General features: G+C 35.5%; 1 protein-coding gene across 1 annotated transcript in view; it reads right to left on the reverse strand.

Annotated features, from left to right (window-relative positions):
• Positions 1-21,631, reverse strand: part of ZC3H13 (zinc finger CCCH-type containing 13) — a 105,159-nt gene that overhangs the window by 49,490 nt on the left and 34,038 nt on the right. The window contains exons 6-8 of the mRNA XM_010854631.1: positions 14,380-14,519; positions 12,942-13,102; positions 6,784-6,981 (exon numbers count right to left, since the gene is read on the reverse strand). Coding sequence (XP_010852933.1) covers positions 6,784-6,981; positions 12,942-13,102; positions 14,380-14,519 — 499 coding nt within the window. The remainder of the gene's footprint in view (positions 1-6,783; positions 6,982-12,941; positions 13,103-14,379; positions 14,520-21,631) is intronic.

The raw sequence follows: 21,631 nt of genomic DNA on the forward strand, positions 1-21,631 counted from the left end.
GTTGGAGAAGACTCTTGAGAGTCCCTTGGACTGCAAGGAGATCCAACCAGTCCATCCTAGAGGAAATCAACTCTGAATGTTTATTGGAAGGGCTGATGCTGAAGCTGAAGCTCCAATACTTTGGCCACCTGATGCAAAGAACTGACTCATTGGAGAAGACCCTGATGCTGGGAAAGATTGAAGGCAGGAGAAGAAAGGAATGACAGAAGATAAGATGGTTGGATGGCATCACTGACTTGATGGACATGACTTTGAGCAAGCTCTGGGAGTTGGTGATGGACAGGGAGGCCTGGCGTGCTGCCATCCACGGGGTCGCAAACAGTCAGACACGACTGAGCGACTGAACTGAACTGAAGATGTCTGTTGGTTTGGTTTAGTCACTAATTCGTGTCTGACTCTTGTGACCCCATAGACTGTAGCCTGCAGGCTCCTCTGTCCATGGGATTCTCAAGGCAAGAATATTGGAGTGGGTTGCCATTTCCTTCTCCAGGAAGTTGTCTGGGGTTTGCTTCAAAATAGCACTGGAGTGGGGAAGAAGACAGGGGTACAAATGAAACTATGGATATGAGGATCATTATACTACTGTCTACTTTTGTGTGTGTGAAATGCTCCATAATAATGTTACTATAACATTTTTCCATTCTCTCTATATAACTGAGTAACATTAGCATACACTTACTCAAGAAACCTATCAGTTCATTTTATAGAAATGCTTATTGAGTGCACCCATGGATTCCTCCCTGACCTGTCCTTAATGGACACAGAATAAGATTCACCAGTCCACACTATGAATGGCAGATACTTAATAAATAAGATGCTGAATAAACCAAAGAATTAATCCAATATGTAACAGTCTTTGTCAAAGGTCTGAAACATTCTGATTTTAATTATTCCGATGTGCACAATCACTGAAAGAAAATAAGACTATCAGTTTGGTGGTAAGCTGTTTATTCTAGTAAGGTGATGTCAGTCAACAAATTCTGAATGATCACACCTGTCTTTAAAATATCTGGGTAAGACTCATACAGGCATTTATATTTCTATCAAGACATATTCAGGTTAATTACAATAAAGTGATAAAAAAAAAACTTACTATGCTCTTTATATTATCTTATTAAACCATAAAATTCTGCAACCTAGTATTCTGATTAAAGCATATTAACCATCCTAAAACTGTATTTAACCAGCAGAATGAACTATATGCAATAATTAGCTAACTTTTCTGGTTAACTACTATCCAAAAGGATTTTGTGTTTGCTTAATCCCTTGTTCTTAAACTACACTAATATACTGCCTCACATTTGAGATTCAGCAAAGTGTATAGAATATTTTCATGGACATTATTTGCTTCAAAAACAACTACATGACAGAATTTAGTGTTATTCAAATTAACAAACTATTCTGGGAACAGAGTATATTCTTAAGTTTGACATGGACAATAAAGATTTAGGAGGAAAGTACTTGAATTCTCGATGCCAGTAGTGCCAAAGGCCTAAAGAATGATTAATAATTCTAAAAAACTTTTAGAAGGCTATGGACATACTCCCCCTCACCAAAACACACACAGGCAAATTCTAACTCACAAATCAGACCCTAAAATCCAGGTCAGTCGCCCTTGATATAGAAAGTTGAAGAACTAACTGAGACACAGAAGACAGGGAGAAGGACTTCAAAGTCATAGAATCGTGTGGCTTTGTGGCATCATCTGTCTCACATGTAGGCACATACATTTGGACCACCCTTTAAGAAATGTAAGTGATCCCCTAAATCCAATAGGCCTAGTAAGTCTTCTTTACTTGAAAGGAAAAAACAAAAAAACCCTATACATGCAAAGATGTTATTTTACACATACATGATTACTATATTACTTCCACCTGTGGTAACAAAGCTTTGGCTAACATTTTAGTTCACTGGTGCATTAGTATCTTTTAAAACAGTGTCCCCCCCCACACCCCACACACTAGGAAGTCAGTAACAATTGAATGAATAAATGTATCAGCATACTTTCACTTAAGCCCAGCACATTCTGATAACCAAAACACTCCCAATAAGCCCATTATAACAACTAAATTAATTTTAAAGTACAATTGTCTCCAAAAGGAATTTAGATACTAATCTTCAACCATATATCCCAGAATCTGAAAGCAATGACAAAGATTCTTAAATACATGGTTTGGCTTTAGAATTAATAAATTCCTTATAAAAGTGAAAGAGGAGAGTGAAAAAGTTGGCTTAAAATTCAATATTCAGAAAATTAAGATCATGGCATCCAGTTCCATCATTTGATGGCAAATAGATGGGGAAACAATGCAAACAGTGACAGGATTTTTTTGGGCTCCAAAATCACTGCAGATGGTGGTGACTGCAGCCATGAAATTAAAAGACACTTGCTCCTTGGAAGAAAGCTATGACCAACCTAGACAGCATATTAAAAAGCAGAGATGATACTTTGCTGACAAAGGTCTATCTAGTCAAAGTTATGGTTTTTCCAGTAGTCATGTTTGGATGTGAGAGTTGGACTGTGAAGAAAGCTGAGCACCGAAGAATTGATGCTTTTGAACTGTGGTGTTGGAGAAGATTCTTGAGAGTCCCTTGGACTGCAAGGAGATCCAACCAGAACATCCTAAAAGAAATCAGTCCTGAATATTCATTGGAAGGACTGATGCTGAAGCTGAAACTCCAATACTTTGGCCACCTGATGTGAAGAACTGACTTATTGGAAAAGACCCTGATGCTGGGAAAGATTGAACACAGGAGGAGAAGGGGACGACAGAGGATGAGATGGTTGGAAGGCATCACCAACTGGATGGACATGAGTTTGAGCAAGCTTCAGGAGTTGGTGATGGACAGGGAAGCCTGGCAAGCTGCAGTTCAAGGGGTCACAAAGATTTGGACACAACTGAGCTCAACTGAATGGAGATAAGTTAACAAATCTGCCTTAAAAATAAACAAAAACCTATTAATCAAATCAGTTTCTCCTAACTCAAAGCGGGCCCTTTCAACCTTGTCGAACACCAAAGTCAAACTGGACCCCTTTAGGGGTTTCAGGCTTTAGGACTCCAGTGCCAACAGGGTACCTGTGCAGCCCTTCAGTAATCTGCTGCTTAGTTTCCTTACACAGAAGAAATAAACCAAATTCAGAGTTTTCCATACAGAGAGCAACAGGTGAGTCCTAGACATATCTTATTACTTCTGATACAGACAGTCAAGGAGAAAAACATGGAATGGCAAACTACCCCAGGGACATAAGAATCACCTCTCACAACAGATTTCTGGGTCAAAATAACAAAATAACAGCACTAAGAATCATTAGAGAAGAATAAAAGACTTCAGCAAGAACATTTAACATGATTTATACCTGATTTACATGTCATTTTCAAAAACTAACCTATCAGACTGAGTAAGATAAAGAGTATATTTTAGGAAAATATGTTCAAGAATTATGGATGTTCCAGTTAACCAATTCCTATTGCTCCACTAAGACATAATGTTGCTAGATCCTACAACAGCTGACACAATCATTCTGGTTCTTTCAAGTCACCGGAGGGGGGACAGAAAGAAAAAAAAAAAAAAAATTTCACCTAAATGAGTTAGACAAGATGATCTCTCACAAAGACAAAAAAAGTGGTGGCGGGGCGGGGGGGGGTGGGGGGGTGGTTAAGCGTATCACCAAAATCTATTTTGGGGAAAAGGATGGGTTTTATTGAACTTACATATTATAAAGTTGTATTAACTGCTTACTGAGTGGATAATTTATCCTGAATGATCTCAATATAACACAGGCTGTTTATGAAAAATCCACAGCAAACATCCCTCTCAATGGTGAAAGACTGAAAACTTTTCTCTAAGGTACAAGGCAAAGATGCCCACTTTCACCACTTCTATGTAACTCAGTACTCGAAGTTCTAGTCAGGACAATCAGCTAAGAAAAAATTTTTAAAGGCATCCAAATTGGAAAGAAAAAAATAAAATCTCTACCTGCCGATGGCACGATCTTATATTTAGAAAACACTACAAATTTCACATTGCTAGAATAAACAAGTTCAACAAAGTTGGAGGATGCAAAATCAACACACAAGATCACTTGTGTTTCTACACAGTAACAACAAACAATTTGAAAAGGAAATTTAAAAAATAATTCCATCTACAATAGAAAACACAAAAAACACAACATAAAAAATACTTAGGAATAAGCCTAACCAAAGGGGTCAAAGACTTGTATACTGAAAACTACAAAACTATGTTAGACACAAATAACCAGAATGACGTTCCATGCTCATGGACTGGAAGATTTAATATGGTTAAGAGGTCCATACTGTCCAAAGTGATTTACAAATTTAATACAATCCCTGTCAAAATCCTAAAGGTAGTTTTTGCAGAGGATTAAAAAACCACCCCAAAATTTACATGCAATTTCAAGGGATTCCAAATAGACAAAATCATTTCAAAAATAACAGTCAGAGGATTCATGCTCCTGATTTCAAAATCAGTGCAGTTCAGTATTATCAGTTCAGTCACTCAGTTGTGTCCGGCTCTTTGAGACCCCATGGAATGCAGCATGTCAGGTTTCCCTGTCCATCAACCAATTCCCGAAGCTTACTCAAACTCTTGAGTAGGTGATGCCATCCAACCATCTCATACTCTGTCGTCCTCTTCTCTTCCCACCTTCAATCTTTCCCAGCATCAGGGTCTTTTCCAAAGAGTTGCTTTTTCGCATCAGGTGGCCAAAGTATCAGAGTTTCACCTTCAGCATCAGTCCTTCCAGTGAATATTTAGGACTAATTTCCTTTAGGATTGACTGACTGGATCTCCTTGCCATCCAAGGGACTTTCAAGAGGCTTCTCCAACACCACAATTCAAAAGCATCAATTGTTCGGCATTCAGCTTTCTTTATAGTCCAACTCTCATATCCATACATGACTACTGGAAAAACCATAGCTCTGACTAGACAGACCTTTGTTGGCAAAGTAATGTCTCTGCTTTTGAATATGCTATCTAGGTTGGACATAGCTTTTCTTCCAGGGAGCAAGTGTCTTTTAATTTCATGGCTGCAGTCACCATCTGCAGTGATTTTGGAGCCCAAGAAAATAAAGCCAGCCACTGTTTCCACTGTTTCCCCATCTATTTGCCATGAAGTGATGGGACTGGATGCTATGATCTTAGTTTTCTGAATGTTGAGTTTTAAGCCAACTTTTTCACTCTCCTCTTTCACTTTCATCTAAGGTAATCACAATGTGGTACTCGCACAAAAACAGACAAGAAGACCAACAGAGTAAAACAGAGAGCCCAGAAATCCTTCCTTCCATATATATGGTCAAATGATCTTTAAGGGCGCCAAAAACACTCAATGGGGAAAGGAAAAGTTCCTTCAAAAAACAGTGCTGGGAAGTGTGCTTTTCTACACACAAAAAATGAAGTTGGAAGCTTATCTTACACCATACACAAAAAATTAACTTAAAAGGTATTGAAGATTTAGATGTACGGTCTAAAACTATAAAACTCCTACAAGAAAACATAGAGGAAAGTCTTCATGACACTGGAGTTGGCAATGATTTCTTAGTTCTCATATCAAAAGCACAGGCAACAAAACCAAAATCAACAAACAGGACATATCATACTTTAACAACTTCTGCGCATCAAAAAACACCATCAAAGGAATGAATAGGCCACGTATGAAAAGGGAGAAAATACCTGTAAATCATGTACTTGATAGGGAGTTAACATCCAGAATAATGGATTTCTATAATTCAACAAGAAGAATCAAATTAACTCAATTTAAAAATGCATAAAGGACTTTAAATAGACATCACTCCAAAGATGACATACAAGTGGCAGGCAAAGAAAAGATGCTCCATATCACCAATCATTAGCAAAATACAAATCAAAGTCACAGTATCATCTCACACCAGTCAGGATGACTGCTATCCAAAACACAGAAAACAACAAGTGTTGATGAGGATGTGGAGAAACTCAAACTCTGTAACCCTCTTAACAGGACTGTAAAGTGGTGCAGCTGGTATGGAAAACAGTTATGAAAGTTTCTCCAAAAATTAAAAATGAAACGAAACTACCATATGATCTGGAAATCCCATTTCTGAGTCTATGTCCAAAAGAACTGAAAGAAGGGTCTTAAAGAGATGTTTACATACCCATATTCATAACAGCACTATTCACAATCGCCAAGAGGTGGAAGCAGCCTGTATGTTCACTGACAAATGAATGGATAAACAAAATGTGGCATATCGGTGATGGAATATTATCCACCCTTAAAAAGGAAAGCAATCCTGTTATGTGCACAGCGTGGGTAAACCTTGAAGACCTAATGCTAAGTAAAATAAGCCAGTCGCAAAGAGACAAAGTGATTCCATTTATGAGGTATCTAAAGGAGTCAAATTCACAGAAACAGACAGAATAGTGGTTACTAGGGACTGGGGAGTCGGGGATAGGTTGTTTTAGGGGTACAGAGTTTCAGATTTGCAAGATAAAAGTTTTGGAAATCTGTTTCATGACACTGTGGAAAAAAAAAATATATATATACACACACGCATATATAGAACAATACTGAACTGCACATTTAAAAGTGGGTAAAATTAGAAATTTTATGTTTCTTAGGTAATAATGATTTGTTATGTTATTAACATTTATTGAAGTAGTCATACTTCAATATGGTAATTATTAGGTAGAGTTTAAAAAACACTAAAAAATCCAGGATAGTAATGCCTGAAAGCTTCTGAATAGTATTACAGATTTTAAGAAAGTAAGATTATTAAAAATCCCACTTACCTCGGCTTGTCTCTTTTTTCTCTTTGTCTTTCAAAATCTCGTCCTCTGTCCTTTCCATCTCTTGGTTTTTCCTCTATCCTGTCTTTCAATTTATATTTTTCTTTGTATTTTTTCCCCAGAGCAATATCTTCCTGTATAGGAGGGGGAGGGCTAGGAGTTCGAGGTCCTTTCTTCTTACTTTGGTTGCTTTTTGAATTCCTAAAGTTAACACAAAGCTGTCAGAAGTCTAAAGACTTTTAGAAGGTGAAATAAGGTGTTTTTTGTTTTTAACAAAGCATGATTAAAGAATGGTTAGCACTCCTTTCAGTAACTTGCCATTTACTATTTTATATACTAGTAATCAATATCCCCCCCCAACAACAACAAAAAAAAACAGAGAAATGAGGAAAGATTTACTTGCTACCTATTTCATTAACAGTGCTTACTATATAATTTTAAAAGGTAGATTTCTGAGAAAAGAAAGAGGTGGAATAGGAAGAGATTCAGGAAAGAAAATGTCATTAAAAAAAAACTGAAAAAATTTTAAGATTATAAAAAAGTAGATAGAAAAGTAAAAATCACCTACAATTCCATTACCCAAGGACAGCCAATAGTAACACCATGGATAAACGTCCACTTTTTCTGTCTCTTTTCCTTTTTTCCTCCCTGCCCACCCCCATATGCACAGTCATAATGCAATGTTTTTTAAAAATTGTCTGTACTAAATACAGTATTGGTACATTTCTGTAACAAAAAGTGGATTCCTATAATTATTCTTATGGACTGTACAGAATTCCCTTAATAGATATGCTCTATAACTTCTTTCAACAATTTCACATTTATAAGGTTTTTAGGTGGCTTCCATGTTTTCAGCATTATAAAGGACATCAAGTATAAATGAAACCCTAAGCATTATTAGTAAATATTTATTTAAATCTTTGTTTTGTATCTTAAATATTCATTTAAACCTTTTCCAACTCTTAGACTACAGAGATGATCTTTTAAATTTTAGAATTTTGTCTTTCATGGTTTTACTCCATCTGGAACTAAGTGCTATAACTCTGAGCCCTTACACATTACAAATTGTCTGTCTTCATACCTTGACAGTGGTTTGACTGAATACTAGAGCATTTCAGAATGATATCCTTTTCCCTCAGAGCTCTATAAATACTGTTACAGTATCTTGCAGCATTTAGTGTTTTGGATGAAAAGTCCAAAGAGTCAATTACTTTTCCTATGCAGGTTTTTCAGCTTTGCTGTTGGTATGCTTATAATACATTATTCCTTGGAAATTAAAATTTTCATCAAGATAAATCTAGGTTTTCTTTTTTAAACTTTTCCAGTACTCAATGTGCTGTTTCAATCTGAAACCTTAAGTGTTTTGCTCATTGTTTTTCCTATTCTTATTTCATCCGTTCTCCATAGGACATAGGACCTCCTAAAAAGACCTATGGTCTCACTAGGTCTCTCTAGCGTGCTTTATTGCAGTTACTGCATATCTCCTAGGCCACTTCTCCATTATTTTTCATTATTCCCATCTCTCCCTTTGCTTTCCAGTATCTTAAATGTGTTTTCAAATTCAGTAAGTTTTCTTTTATTTCTAAATTTGGCAATCTCATTATTCTGCTATTCCCAGTACAAAAATCATTTTCATTCCAAAATATCCTTGTTCACAGACTGCTTTAATTTTTTCACGATCAACTGCTCTCAACAGATCAATGCAATATCCTCTCAAATCATACTAAAATTTTGAATGAATTTATTGTCTAAATTCATTCCTATTTTCTGAAACATGGATGGTCAGTCTGGTACTGAGTTTTAAAGGAGTCCTTTCTTTTCAGATATCTGGAAAGTTTTCACTAGCTATTTATTTCAGTACCTATTGATATTTATAAATGATGACCTAAGCCAAAATCCCAGAACTTACTACCTGTGACCTAGAGTTCTCTAGCCCAAGATTCCTTAGCTAAATTAAAAAGTAACCGGTAGTATCTTCCTCAAAATTGCTGATGAGACTAAAAACAGATAAAAACAGGCAACTGACTCAGAGTGGGCATTCAGAAAATTTGCCTTAGTCTTTCTCCCTACTTATTATCACAGACAGGGTAAACCATCTAGCAAGTCAGAAATTATTAAAATATGACCAAATCTGCTTTTCATCTTCGTCTTCTGCCAAAAACCATTATTAGCTACATTATCTCACTGCATATTTATGAGATGACTGAAACTTTTAATGTATTTAACAGATAAGTGATAAATGTCTTTTCCATTTAAAAGACACACTGGGGGTGGGGGAGGGAAGCAGAAGAGGAAGGGGACATGTATACTTATAGCTGACTCTAGTTGTTGTATTGGAGAAGGCAATGGCACCCCACTCCAGTACTCTTGCCTGGAGAATCCCATGGATGGAGGAGCCTGGTGCGCTGCAGTCCACGGGGTCTCGAAGAGTCAGATACGACTGAGCGACTTCACTTTCACTTTTCACTTTCATGCACTGGAGAAAGAAATGGCACCCCACTCCAGTGTTCCTGCCTGGAGAATCCCAGGGACGGGGGAGCCTGGTGGGCTGCTGTCTATGGGGTCGCACAGAGTCGGACATGACTTAGCAGCAGCAGCAGTTGTGGTATAGCAAAAACTGAAACACTGTAAAGTAATTGTCTTCCAATTAAAAAAATGACACACTAATCAACAGTTGGTACAGATAGTATCAAAATTACTAAAAAGCCATTTTTAACCATTATCATTTCAAAATGATAGAGGAATTCTTGACACAAACTGTATTTTCACATTACTGCCTGTGACAGAGACTAACTAGGCATTTACTAAACTTTTGTCCTGGCCATACTGTTGAACAATACTCTAGACATTTATAAAGTTAGATGTGACCAAATGACCAAGTTCTGGCCAAAAGAACATAAGAAGAAGTGATGTATACCACTTCCAGGCCTAATTAATAAAAAAGCCTCTCACATTCCAGGTAATTATAGACTATATAACTAAATAAGTACAATACTCTTTTTTTCTTTGCATATTTCATTTTTTGATCCCAATAATATAGGATAGTGAAGCCACAGTCAGGAGCTTAGTTACTCAATATCCATGTATAGGAGAGTCACCTCTTAATCAGAAACACCCATTTCTTACTTGAGTGAGAAATAAACTTCTGGTTGTGTTAAAAGTTTAAAAATAAAATAAAATTAAAAAAATAAATAAATAAAAGTAACAGTAGAACTATAATTGGAAAATGTTGAAATTTTTATTTCTGTTCAACTAACTCCAAATAAACTTTTAATTTAAAAAATAAATAAATAAATTCACATTCTGGGAGTAAGCTATCATAACAACCAAGATTATGCCATTACACTCATTCAAGTGCAGAATTTCTTCAAATACCTTAAAAAATATATGTATTCAATAGTTGGGAAACAGTTGTGTTACAAATAAGAGTTTACAAGTGTCTTCCAACAGAATGGGCCAAAATTGGTCTTGTGCACTCTGCAGTCAGCAAGATCTTTCAACATTTTTTTAAGTCAAATGATCGTCCTTTTAGGGGCACAGAGCCCACTTCCTATTTGTGGCACAGAGCTCAATTATCTACTTCCACCACTTTTTAGAGCCTCTCTCTCTCTCTCTCTCTCCCCAAAACTTAATTCTTTTGAATAGCTTTTGACATACTTCATGTATCATCTTAGCATAAAGCTTAGTATCAGACTATCTCTCACAACAAATGTCACAGAAAACTGCTAACTTTCAGGGAGAAGTGTGAGTCTTAATTTGTCTGTGATTATCTCTGCCCCTTCAATATGATAACCACGTAAAACCAAGGAGTTAGTTTACCTGATTTCCCCCTCGGTTTACTTACTGGCATTGGTTGCAATATTCCACTGAATTTTAACTGAAATTCTAATCATTATTTGTTGTTGAATGTCTTCAAACAGTTTATCATATGATCCACAATGAAACTATAAGTTGATGATCTGACACACACTAGGCAATTTAAACTGCATGACTACAGAAGTGCTATATTCAACTCAGTGTTTTCTTTGTATCTTCAATGTACTGTTTTTCAGATCCTTCTGTTTCTATTATTAAATTAATGATGCATCTTAAACTCAGGATCACATAATACAGAAATATAATAGTTAAATCAATATAATTATTCATGTGTGCATGCTAAGTTGCTTCAGTGATGTCTGACTCTTTGTGACCCCATGGACTGCAGCTTGCTAGGCTCTTCTGTCTATGGGCTTCTCTAGGCAAGAACACTGGAGTGGATTGCCATTTCCTTCTCCAGGGATCTTCCCAACCCGGGGATTGAACCTGCGTCTCTTAAGTCTCCTGCATTGGCAGGCGGGTTCTTTACCACTAATGTCACCTGGGCAGCCCCCAATAATTCATGCTCAATATTGAAAGGATAAGTGAATCACCAATAAGAGTGTTAGAGAAGACTATAGGAAAAACAGAATGAAACTAACCCTTCAACTAAATAGGTATCAAAACTTTCTATGAAGAGATTAAATACTGAAGATTTCATAAACACGGTAAGAAAATAAAAAGGAGTATTTCTGGCATGCTGGGTTTTGGGGGGGAAATAAATGGAATTAGGGGAATTTATATAATTGGTTAGTTAAAAGGAAAAAGAGCAGGTGGGTTAAATAGTATCACTCTGTAGTTTGACTTCCTTCATATCCCTTTACTCAATTCCAGGAGCAAAGGAGAGAATTAAGCCTGCTTTACAAAGTGTCTTATTACAGCGCAAAGCTCTTTGAAGAGTAGGTACTATGAAAGACAGAATAGTGAACCATCAAGATGCCAGTCTTCAGGGAGCTTAAGTTTAATAGAAGTTGTAAAACATGTATGCCACAGCTAAAATATAATAATAGAAATAGCAGCTAGTATTATGCAAAAGGTATAAATAAAATCTGATAGATATACAAAGGGAGCAGAAATTATGTTCAGTAAGGAGAAATGTGAAATCTTAATGGAAAGACAGAATTTGAGCTAGACACTGAAGGACTAAAGATGATGAGTGTAGGAGGAACATTGGACAAAAATATGGACAAGACTGAGAAGATCAATGTATGAATTCCCTTCTAAAAAATCTGAATTTCATTCAACAGAATGGAAAACTACTGAGTTTTTCAATGGCGAATAAATTAATAGGAATTTTTCTTTTAAGATAACTCTTACAACATTTGTAAAGTGAACGGTTATGGCAGCTGAATGAATATGTTTACATATGTGAAGGAATGGACCCTAGATAAAGTAAATATAGTTTGTAGGATGATATATTAATAATAAACTAGGCAAGAAGTAAATGAAGTCTAGAATAGGGTTAAAGCCTCCAGAAACTAGAATATAAATTTCATTATAGGATCATACAGACATCTACCAACTGGTCAAATATTGAGAAAAGGTTTAGCCTTGTTCTTAAATAATAAATTACTGTATGCCCTTTAATTGAAATCAAATTTAAAGAGTACAGATGACACTATATGGAAAACTATCTCCTGCCTTATTTTCAACCCTCCAGTGTAATTTATTTCTATCCTTATTCTTTCAACTGGCTACTACAACAATTCTAAAAAATGCATTCATACTGCTTCATACACCAGGAGACAGAAGAATGTTGTTCACTGTGCATAATTTGTAATAACTAAAACCTGGAAATGACGTAAATGTTCAATAACAAAAAAGTAAATATATATATTAATATGCAAGAACTATGGCTATATATGTATCAACATAGGTAAATGTAAAAAACTGCAAAAAAAAAGCTAAGTAAAACAGTAAATTGCAGAAGAAAAGTTATATCTATATTAAGACTAAATAAATGAAAATATTATATACTGTAAGATAATACGATATGGAAGTATAAACACACATGCACAAGTATCATAAACAACAAATTCAAGAGGGAAGGACAGGAAATACACCTGCTTAGTTTTTTGGGGAAAAAATGTTCTGAAGCATATATAGGTATGACACAGATCTTTGTTTCATCGTTCTCTATAATTTTAAGTGGAAACTTTCCATACTTTTTTATTTTTTAAGAAAAAAGCTTATATGAAATGCTCAATGTATTTAAAAGTATCCTTTTGTAATCTACTAAGTAATTCTTCTGAATATCATGTCAGAAAAAGCTATTTTATTCTGGCACTATTTATCACCCTACTGACCTCTGCTGGTCCAACAATGGAGAGGAAACTGCAGTTGTCTTCCTGTCTTTCTTGCTAGTTGAAGATGATGACTTAGGGCTTGATTTTCTCTTTGGAGATTTGCTAGACTTTCTTAGAGAAGGTGACGGAGACAACTTTGATCTAACCACTTCTGGTGAAACCTTTCAAAAGAATTCAGTAAGTCAGAAAGTATACCAATCATGGTTGCTTCAATCAGACAAAAAGCAACAACAACAAACTTCAGATAAAACATTAAGTGTTATGACAGCCACCAGACATTAGTATCAGCCTGGCTTCTAAACCTATACTGTTAACCAATACCCTAATTGCCCCAACATTAATATCAAAAGTCAAAGTGAAGTTGCTCAGTCATGTCTGACTCTTTGTGACCCCGTGGACTGTAACCCACCAGGCTCCTCTGTCCATGGGATTCTCCAGGCAAGAATCCTGGAGTGGGTTGCCATTTCCTTCTCCAGGGGATCTTCCTGACCCAGGGACTGAACCCAGGTCTCCTGCACCGCAGGCAAACTCTTTACCATCTGAGCCACCAGGGAAGTCATAGGCAGTTTGTAGGCTATTATTTGGAGCTTATGACTGTTAACAGGGAAGCGACAGCAGGGTTGCAGAGAGGACTGACTGGAGCTGGCATGGCTGGGGCAGGATGTTCAAGTTCATCACAGACAGTCTAAAACAAAACTCTGCTCAGCACCTGGGGGCATCAGGTTCTCCAGCCCCTTCTATATCTGCCACACAGCTATTAACATGAGTATCAATAAAGCAAACTAAAATTATGAAATTTCAAAATCTCCTCAGAAAAATCACAAATTATATTCAAATATATTTTATCTCTTTCTACTCTTTAGAAAAGAAACAAGTACTCTATAGAGATACTGCTAAGTCGCTTCAGTCGTGTCCGACTCTGTGCAACCCCATGATCTGCAGCCCACCAGGCTCCCCCGTCCCTAGGATTCTCCAGGCCAGAACACTGGAGTGGGTTGCCATTTCCTTCTCCAATGCATGAAAGGGAAAAGTGAAAGTGAAGTCGCTCAGTCGTGTCCGACTCTTCTCGACCCCATGGACGACTGCAGCCTACCAGGCTCCTCCGTCCATGGGATTTTCCAGCCAAGAGTACTGGAGTGGGGTGCCATTGCCTTCTCCACTATAGAGATAACATGGGCCTAAAAATCAGGTGTATATAGATTCAAGTTCCATTTCACATTAGTTGGTGACTCCAGGCAACAGAAACTTAGTTTTGTTTATCTGTTTAATATTAAAAATATGCCCTATTTATCTAATAGAGTAATGTGAAGATTAATTGATTAACACGTATAAGTATCAATATCCCAATACAATTTTAGATGTAGCAAGCAGTTAATGAGTTCTCCAATCAATATCCATGTTGATGTTAATTACTAACATATTTCAATAAATAGCATACCTCTTTTTTAATAATAATTTCTTCTCTTTTCTCCATGTTTTCTTGTTCCAGCTTCATTAATTCCCTCTGTATCTTTTGACGCTTCATTTCCAATGACAACTCATGAACATAATCATAATTAATATCTCCGTTGTCAGAATCTTTAAAATAAAAATTCCATTACTTTTCAAAAACTATTATAGTTATCTATACCAAAAATTATAGCAATTTTTTCAACTATTTTTTATACAAATTAAAATCATAGATTCTTTAATAAGAGTAACACACTTCTAAAAAATAAAGAAAAAATATACTGTTTCTACCTGGAGGAGGGCATGGCAATCCACTCCAGTATTCTTGCTGAGAGAATCCCCATGGACAGAGGAACCTGGCGGGCTACAGTCCATGGGGTGACAGAGAGTCAGACACGACCGAGTGATTAAGCACAGTAGCATACTGTTTCTATAAACACTTAAAATTGATATAGCTAATTTCTTTATGAAAAACCAGTCTTAAGGTTCCTAGTTTTCTGTAAGTCATTTTGGGTTGTTTGGGGGTTGGGTTTTTGGTTCGATGGAATTTTTAAAAGATATAATTAAAATACTCAGCTACAAATTCTAAGTATTAAGGCTACCAAAACCTTTAATATTTCATACTGTAAATGATGTGATTCATTATCTCCCTGCTTTTCTTAAAGACTCATTAGTATTAAGGTTATATTAAATGTACAATCCTGTTTCTGTAGTTTTGTTTTTAAATTAATATCATTACTAAAATTAATTTTAATACTAATGTGTACATGAGCTCATTTCTGAATGATCTATAACATTTTCACTGTAAGTGGTTTGTAGCAGTTCCTTAGATTAGAACTGTCCATCTCTTCAATAGATCTGATACCATGTATCTATTTCTATTTACCCTTTCAAAGAAAAGAATATGAAGATTAAAGAGGGGAAAACAAGGAAGAGTGACGTACAGACTATTTCATTACAAATGCATATAGATGTCTTCAGAGCCAACTGGCACTGTTATCTCTTTGTCATTAATGTCAACAAGCCTAGAGGAGGAAATTTCACTGACTGGTATCCTAACACCTGACCACATTGGGACTGACCACTTACAAACTGAAGAGCCTTCTCAAGTCACACTTTTAGCACTTAAGATCATCATTTCTTAACCTGGGGTAAATAAATAAAATGAAGAACTAAAAACAAAGATAAAGGAGTCCTACTTGATTGCTTAAAGCACAAAAATATGGACATCACTGACATTCTTTATATATAAAGAATTCCTACTAATTAAAAGGGAAAATGGTCAAAGGACATGAACAGGCAATTCATAAAAAGAAATGCAGATGATAGAAAAATAAGTCTTTTTTATGTACTAAAGAGCCATTTTCCCCCCTTAATGGTAATATTTGGTACTGGCAAAGGTACAGATAAAAGCCATGTTCATTCTCTGGAGGTAGCAATGTAAACTAATACATCCAGCCTGGACAATAATTTGATAGCCATGAATAAAAGCCTTAAGAACATTCATACCCTTTAATATCATAATTTTACTTTTAGAAATCTATTGCAACTAATAATAGATATAAAAATAAAGCTTTAAATTTATAGTCTTCTACACTGCCGTACAGAAAGATCTCTCCATGTCATACACAAGGTCAAACAACTTCATTTTAACATCTGTGACACATTTCATGATATGAACATATCATAGTTTATTTAACCATTTTCCTTCTGACAATTAGTTTGTTTTCAATATTTTGCTATTATAAACAAGACTTCATTGAACATTGTGATACCTACTTTGGTTTACAAGTGCAAATATTGTCTTTTCAGAACATATTTCTTGAATTAAATTTGCTGGAGTAAGTGTAATTTTTAATTTGCCAAACTATACTTGTTTGTTTGGCAAACAATATATTTTTTTTTCCTGACAAACTATACTATTGCCAAATAGTAGTATATTGCCAGATATACTCAGAATTTGATTATATTAATATTTATATTAATATAATTTATATTATATTTTTATAATATTGCCAAACTATACTCAGAAATTTTGGGGGCTTCCCTGGTGGCTTAGATGGTAAAGAATCTATCTGCAATATAGGAGACCTCAGTTCAATCCCTGGGTCAGGATGATCCCCTGGAGAAGGGAATGGCAACCCAATCCAGTATTCTTGCCCGGAGAATTCCATGGACATAGAAGCCTGGTGGGCTACAGTCCATGGGGTCACAAAGAGTCGGACATGACTAAGAGACCCCACTTTCATACTCAGAAACAGATTTACCAAAGTAAACTTCCACTTGATAATATTAGTGAGATAATATTTTTTTATTATTTAAAAATTATTTTAATTTTTATTTTAATTATTTTATTATTAAATTATTTTAATTTAATTAACTTAATTATCTCTCACTTCTTCCAGTATGATGGGTGAAGAATGTTATCTATTTTCACCAGTATTTCCCTATAGTAAAGCTGAGCATTTACTGGCCATTTCTATTTCCACTATGAATCACATATTCAATTTTTTTATTTTTTGCCCTCATGTATTTGTGGAAGTTCATTATATGTTAATACAGTGTTTTTACTATATGCCTACACATGACACGTCAAATATTTTCTTTTGTGATGTATTTTTAATAGATGACGTCTATGTTTAGTTAGATACAAAATTTTAAATCCTTATACAATCAAATATTTTATGGATTCTGCATTTTATGCTTATTTTAGGAGAATGTACATACCTCCAAGATTTCCTAAATATGTTCATACATTTTCTCTTCTACTACAATGGTACTTTTGCTTTTTATATTACTGCATTGTATTTTGTAGTAAACAAATATGGTAAGTTTAGAGAACCAAAAAATAACCACTTGGGGAATGGGAGCTGGAAATACATAAAACAACTGGGATGATGAAAAGTTTTACAGGTACATAAGAATCTATATTTGATCCTGTAGGCAATGGGAAATCAGAGAATTTTAAACAGGGGAGTGAAATGAATTAATTTATTCTTTTAGAAGTTCACTCTAACTCACAGAGTGAGAGAAGATATGTATAATATGTATACTGATTAAGAGATTTCATATTCAGACTATATAAAGAACGTGCTGTGTGCTTCAGTCATGTCCGACTCTTCGTGACCCTATGGACTGTAGCCTGCCAGGCTCCTCTGTCCATGGGATTCTCCAAGCAAGAATACTGGAGTGGGTTGCCATTTCCTTCTCCAATATAAAGAAAATTCAACAATCAAAAAAAGCAGTAACAATAAAGAAGTAGGCAAAAGTCTATAGAGTTTACAAAACAGGTGGTACAGTGGCCAGTAAATGTGAGAAAACTGTCAACTTATTACTCATTAGGGAAATGTACACTAAAATCACCATAGTAAGAAACAACCACCTATCTCTAGAATGATTATGATGAAAAAGGCAAAAAATACCATAGAAAGGAGAACTATTTTTGACTTGACATTATCTACTGAAGATGAACATATGTAGACTCAATGGCCCAACAATCCTACTCCCAAACATAAACTCAAGAGAAATGAGTACATGTTTATCAAAGGTATGATTAGGAGTAGCAACTTATTCAAAATAGCCCCAAACTAGAAATTAACCAAATGTTTATTGACAGAAAAATGAATAAGTTATGGTATACTCATACAATGAACTACTATATACCAATAAGAATTAATGAACTATAACTATGTTCAAAAATCTCACAAACATATAGTTTTGGCTAAGTATAGAAAGAGTACATGCTAAAGATTTCATTTATGTAGACTTCAAAAACAGACAAAACTAACCCATGGTAGTAAAAATCAAGACAGCAAGTACCTTCAGGAGGTGGAGGCTGGGAAAGTAGTGACTGAAAAAAGGGAGTACGAAGGGGCTTATGGGATATGAGTAATTTTACATGTATTGATGTGTGCTGCTTACACAAGCCTGTTCTATTGGTGAAAATTCAGTAAGTTGTACACATGAATCATGTACTCTTCTGAAAGTTATTATTATACTTTAATAAAAAGAAATCTTTTGTGAAGATTAGTCTGGGGTTCAAGTGGAGAATGATTTAGAAGACAAGACTAACCTCAACGCATGAGGTTAGAGAATTATTTGTAAAACACACTTATAGCCAACAAATAAGTATCTTAAGAACTAGAATATTAGTACTAATAATTTAGAGAAACAGGTGGTTTTGAAAGACACTCAACAGATAGAAATGTTTAGATTTATCTTAAGTGTCTGGGTTGATCAGAAGGACTCTCAATAATGACCTTTAGACTTTCGGGAAACCAGTAGGAAAACTGGTGCCTTTAAGATATGGAACTCAGGTAGAGATATCTAACTGGTAATGCCTCAATTAAGAGCTCTACATATTGGAGTCATTAATATGTAGATGTTAATGATGCCCTGGGAGCATGATTTCATCTGGAGAGAAAAACTGAAAGTGAGGGGGAAAAAAGTTTTGGAAAGTGGGAAGGGGAAACAATTAAAAATTTTTAAAGCAGCTTCTAAAGACAAGTGGGTCTCAAAGAGCAGTATGAGGACTCCCTGAGATCCCCAAGACAATTTCTGGAGTTCCAGAAGATCAAAAGTATTTCCATAATTCTACACTATTTGCCTGGTCCACTCAATCTCTAGAGTATATTGTGGCATTTTCCAGGTGTCACATGATATGTGATATCATTAACAGACTGAATCCGGAAGAAGACACAAAAATCTAGGTATCTTTCATTAAGGTGGTTAAGAAGTTTACTTTAAGAAGTTAAAACGATTTGCAAAAACATTTAAAACATTGCCACCTCCTCCAATTTTTATTTTTGCTTTGCAAAGCATGGCTGTTTTCCATAAAACTGTATGCTAGATTTACTACTGTCAGTTTTATGGAAAACAGCCATGCTTTGCAAAGCAAAAATAAAAATTGGAGGAGGTGGCAATGTTTTAAATGTTTTTCCAAATCATTCTAACTTCTTAAAGTAAACTTCTTAACCACTAACTTCTAAAATGGAAACTACTGAAGCAGATAATCCACAACAAGAAAAGCCCTCCAGGGTCCTTAAAAAGAGCAACAAGTGTCCTGAGACCAAAATGTTTGGGAACTACTCATACAGACCAAACTTCTTCTGAGTCTAGCTAAAATTGCTATTTAGATTGAAAATGCAGAGGGTAAGCACATTAAATGAGGTCAGTCCACTCTCTAACTCTATGCTTCAACATTTCTTCAAACAGAAACTTTTATTTATTTATTTATTTATTTTATTTTTAAACTTTACAAAATTGTATTAGTTTTGCCAAATATCAAAATGAATCCGCCACAGGTATACATGTGTTCCCCATCCTGAACCCTCCTCCCTCCTCCCTCCCCATACCATCCCTCTGGGTCGTCCCAGTGCACTAGCCCCAAGCATCCAATATCATGCATTGAACCTGGACTGGCAACTCGTTTCATACATGATATTTTACATGTTTCAATGCCATTCTCCCAAATCTTCCCACCCTCTCCCTCTCCCACAGAGTCCATAAGACTGTTCTATACATCAGTGTTTCTTTTGCTGTCTCGTACACAGGGTTATTGTTACCATCTTTCTAAATTCCATATATATGCATTAGTATACTATATTGGTGTTTTTCTTTCTGGCTTACTTCACTCTGTATAATAGGCTCCAGTTTCATCCACCTCATTAGAACTGCTTCAAATGTATTCTTTTTAATGGCTGAGTAATACTCCATTGTGTATATGTACCATAGCTTTCTTATCCATTCATCTGCTGACAGAAACTTTTAAACCACAGCGATTTATAATAATCAGAACCTATGAGTTTTAAAATCAAAAGAAAACCTAAGAAACAGCCATGTGAATATTTTGTATGTAAAAGTACTATAAAAGACATTTACTCACCTTTTAAAAGAATTTTACATATAAAAGGCTCTTGCAGTAAAAATCAGTTTAGTTTTTTTAAAGATGAGTCTAGAGCAAAGCGTTGGGAAGGGATAGATAGCACACAAGGGGCCTCTGGAAGGCCAGAGTTTGAAGAGGAAGACAGAAAACCCCACGAGTGACATATGGATGCCAAGGGGAAAGTGTTTCAAGAAGAAAGGTTATGGGATGTGTCACATGCTGCAGGAAGATTACAGAGAGGGACAAGTATGTCTTCATTTATTTAGTAAAAAGGAGGTTACTGTGACCTTAAAGAGCAGTTTTAGTGAAGATGCGCATCAGAAGACGGAATAAACATGAAGTGAAAAGGTACAATTTAGCTGTAAAGTGGGAATAAACAAGGAAATGACTAAAAATAATATGGTGAAAAGAGAAAATGTGCCAAGATGGATCTTAAAGCTAAAAAACAGAATGTAAGATAAATGAATAAGATTGCAGAGGTGGAAGGAAATCAGGGGACTCTAACCTATATTAAGCCTCTTATTAAGAACACGAAGGAAATTTAAAAACTTTAGTGAATAAAAACTAGTTTACAGATGTTCTGGCAGGAAGCTAAGAGAGTCTGTGGATAAAGAGTTACATTATTTGTGTGTTATAAATAGCAAGCAGGAGAAAGGGCTTGGAAGGGTGGAGATTTAAGGATAGGGTTCGAAAGAGCTACTATGAAAAAAGGAGCAAACTGACCTAGGCTTTTCTGAACCATTAAAATATTCAACAATTAGGATGTACTACTGTAATGGAAATACATAAGTTTCTATTTTTAAAAATAAGTATCCAATGTATTTCAGAATGCTTTTTTCAGAAAAATAATTAAAATGAGAAGGAAAATCTTAAGCGTTAATCCCTCAGAATTTAGAAAAAGCCACTTTTGAACAGTCAAGGTTTGGAATATTTACTGCTATTCTGTAGGAGGTATTACTGTTACTTTTGAAATCCCAATGAACTAATAGAGAAGTTTCCTATTCTTAGAAGCAACTTTTTAACAGACAATACTGTATAAAGATGAAATGGATTTCCTTAAAAAGTACTAATGTTCAAATTGCTGGAGCTAGTGGAGGTGATGAAATTCCAGCTGAGCTATTTTAAATCCTAAAAGATGATGATGTGAAAGTGTTGCACTCAATATGTCAGCAAATTTGGAAAACTCAGCAGTGGCCACAGGACTGGAAAAGGTCAGTTTTCATTCCAATCCCAAAGAAAGGCAATGCCAAAGAATGCTCAAACTATTGCACAATTGCACTCATCTCACACTCTAGCAAAGTAATGCTCAAAATTCTCCAAGCCAGGCTTCAGCAATACGTGAACCGTGAACTTCCAG

This window comes from Bison bison, unplaced genomic scaffold (genome assembly GCF_000754665.1).
Source record: "Bison bison bison isolate TAMUID 2011002044 unplaced genomic scaffold, Bison_UMD1.0 scf7180017864345, whole genome shotgun sequence".
NCBI classification, from domain to species: Eukaryota; Metazoa; Chordata; class Mammalia; order Artiodactyla; family Bovidae; genus Bison; species Bison bison.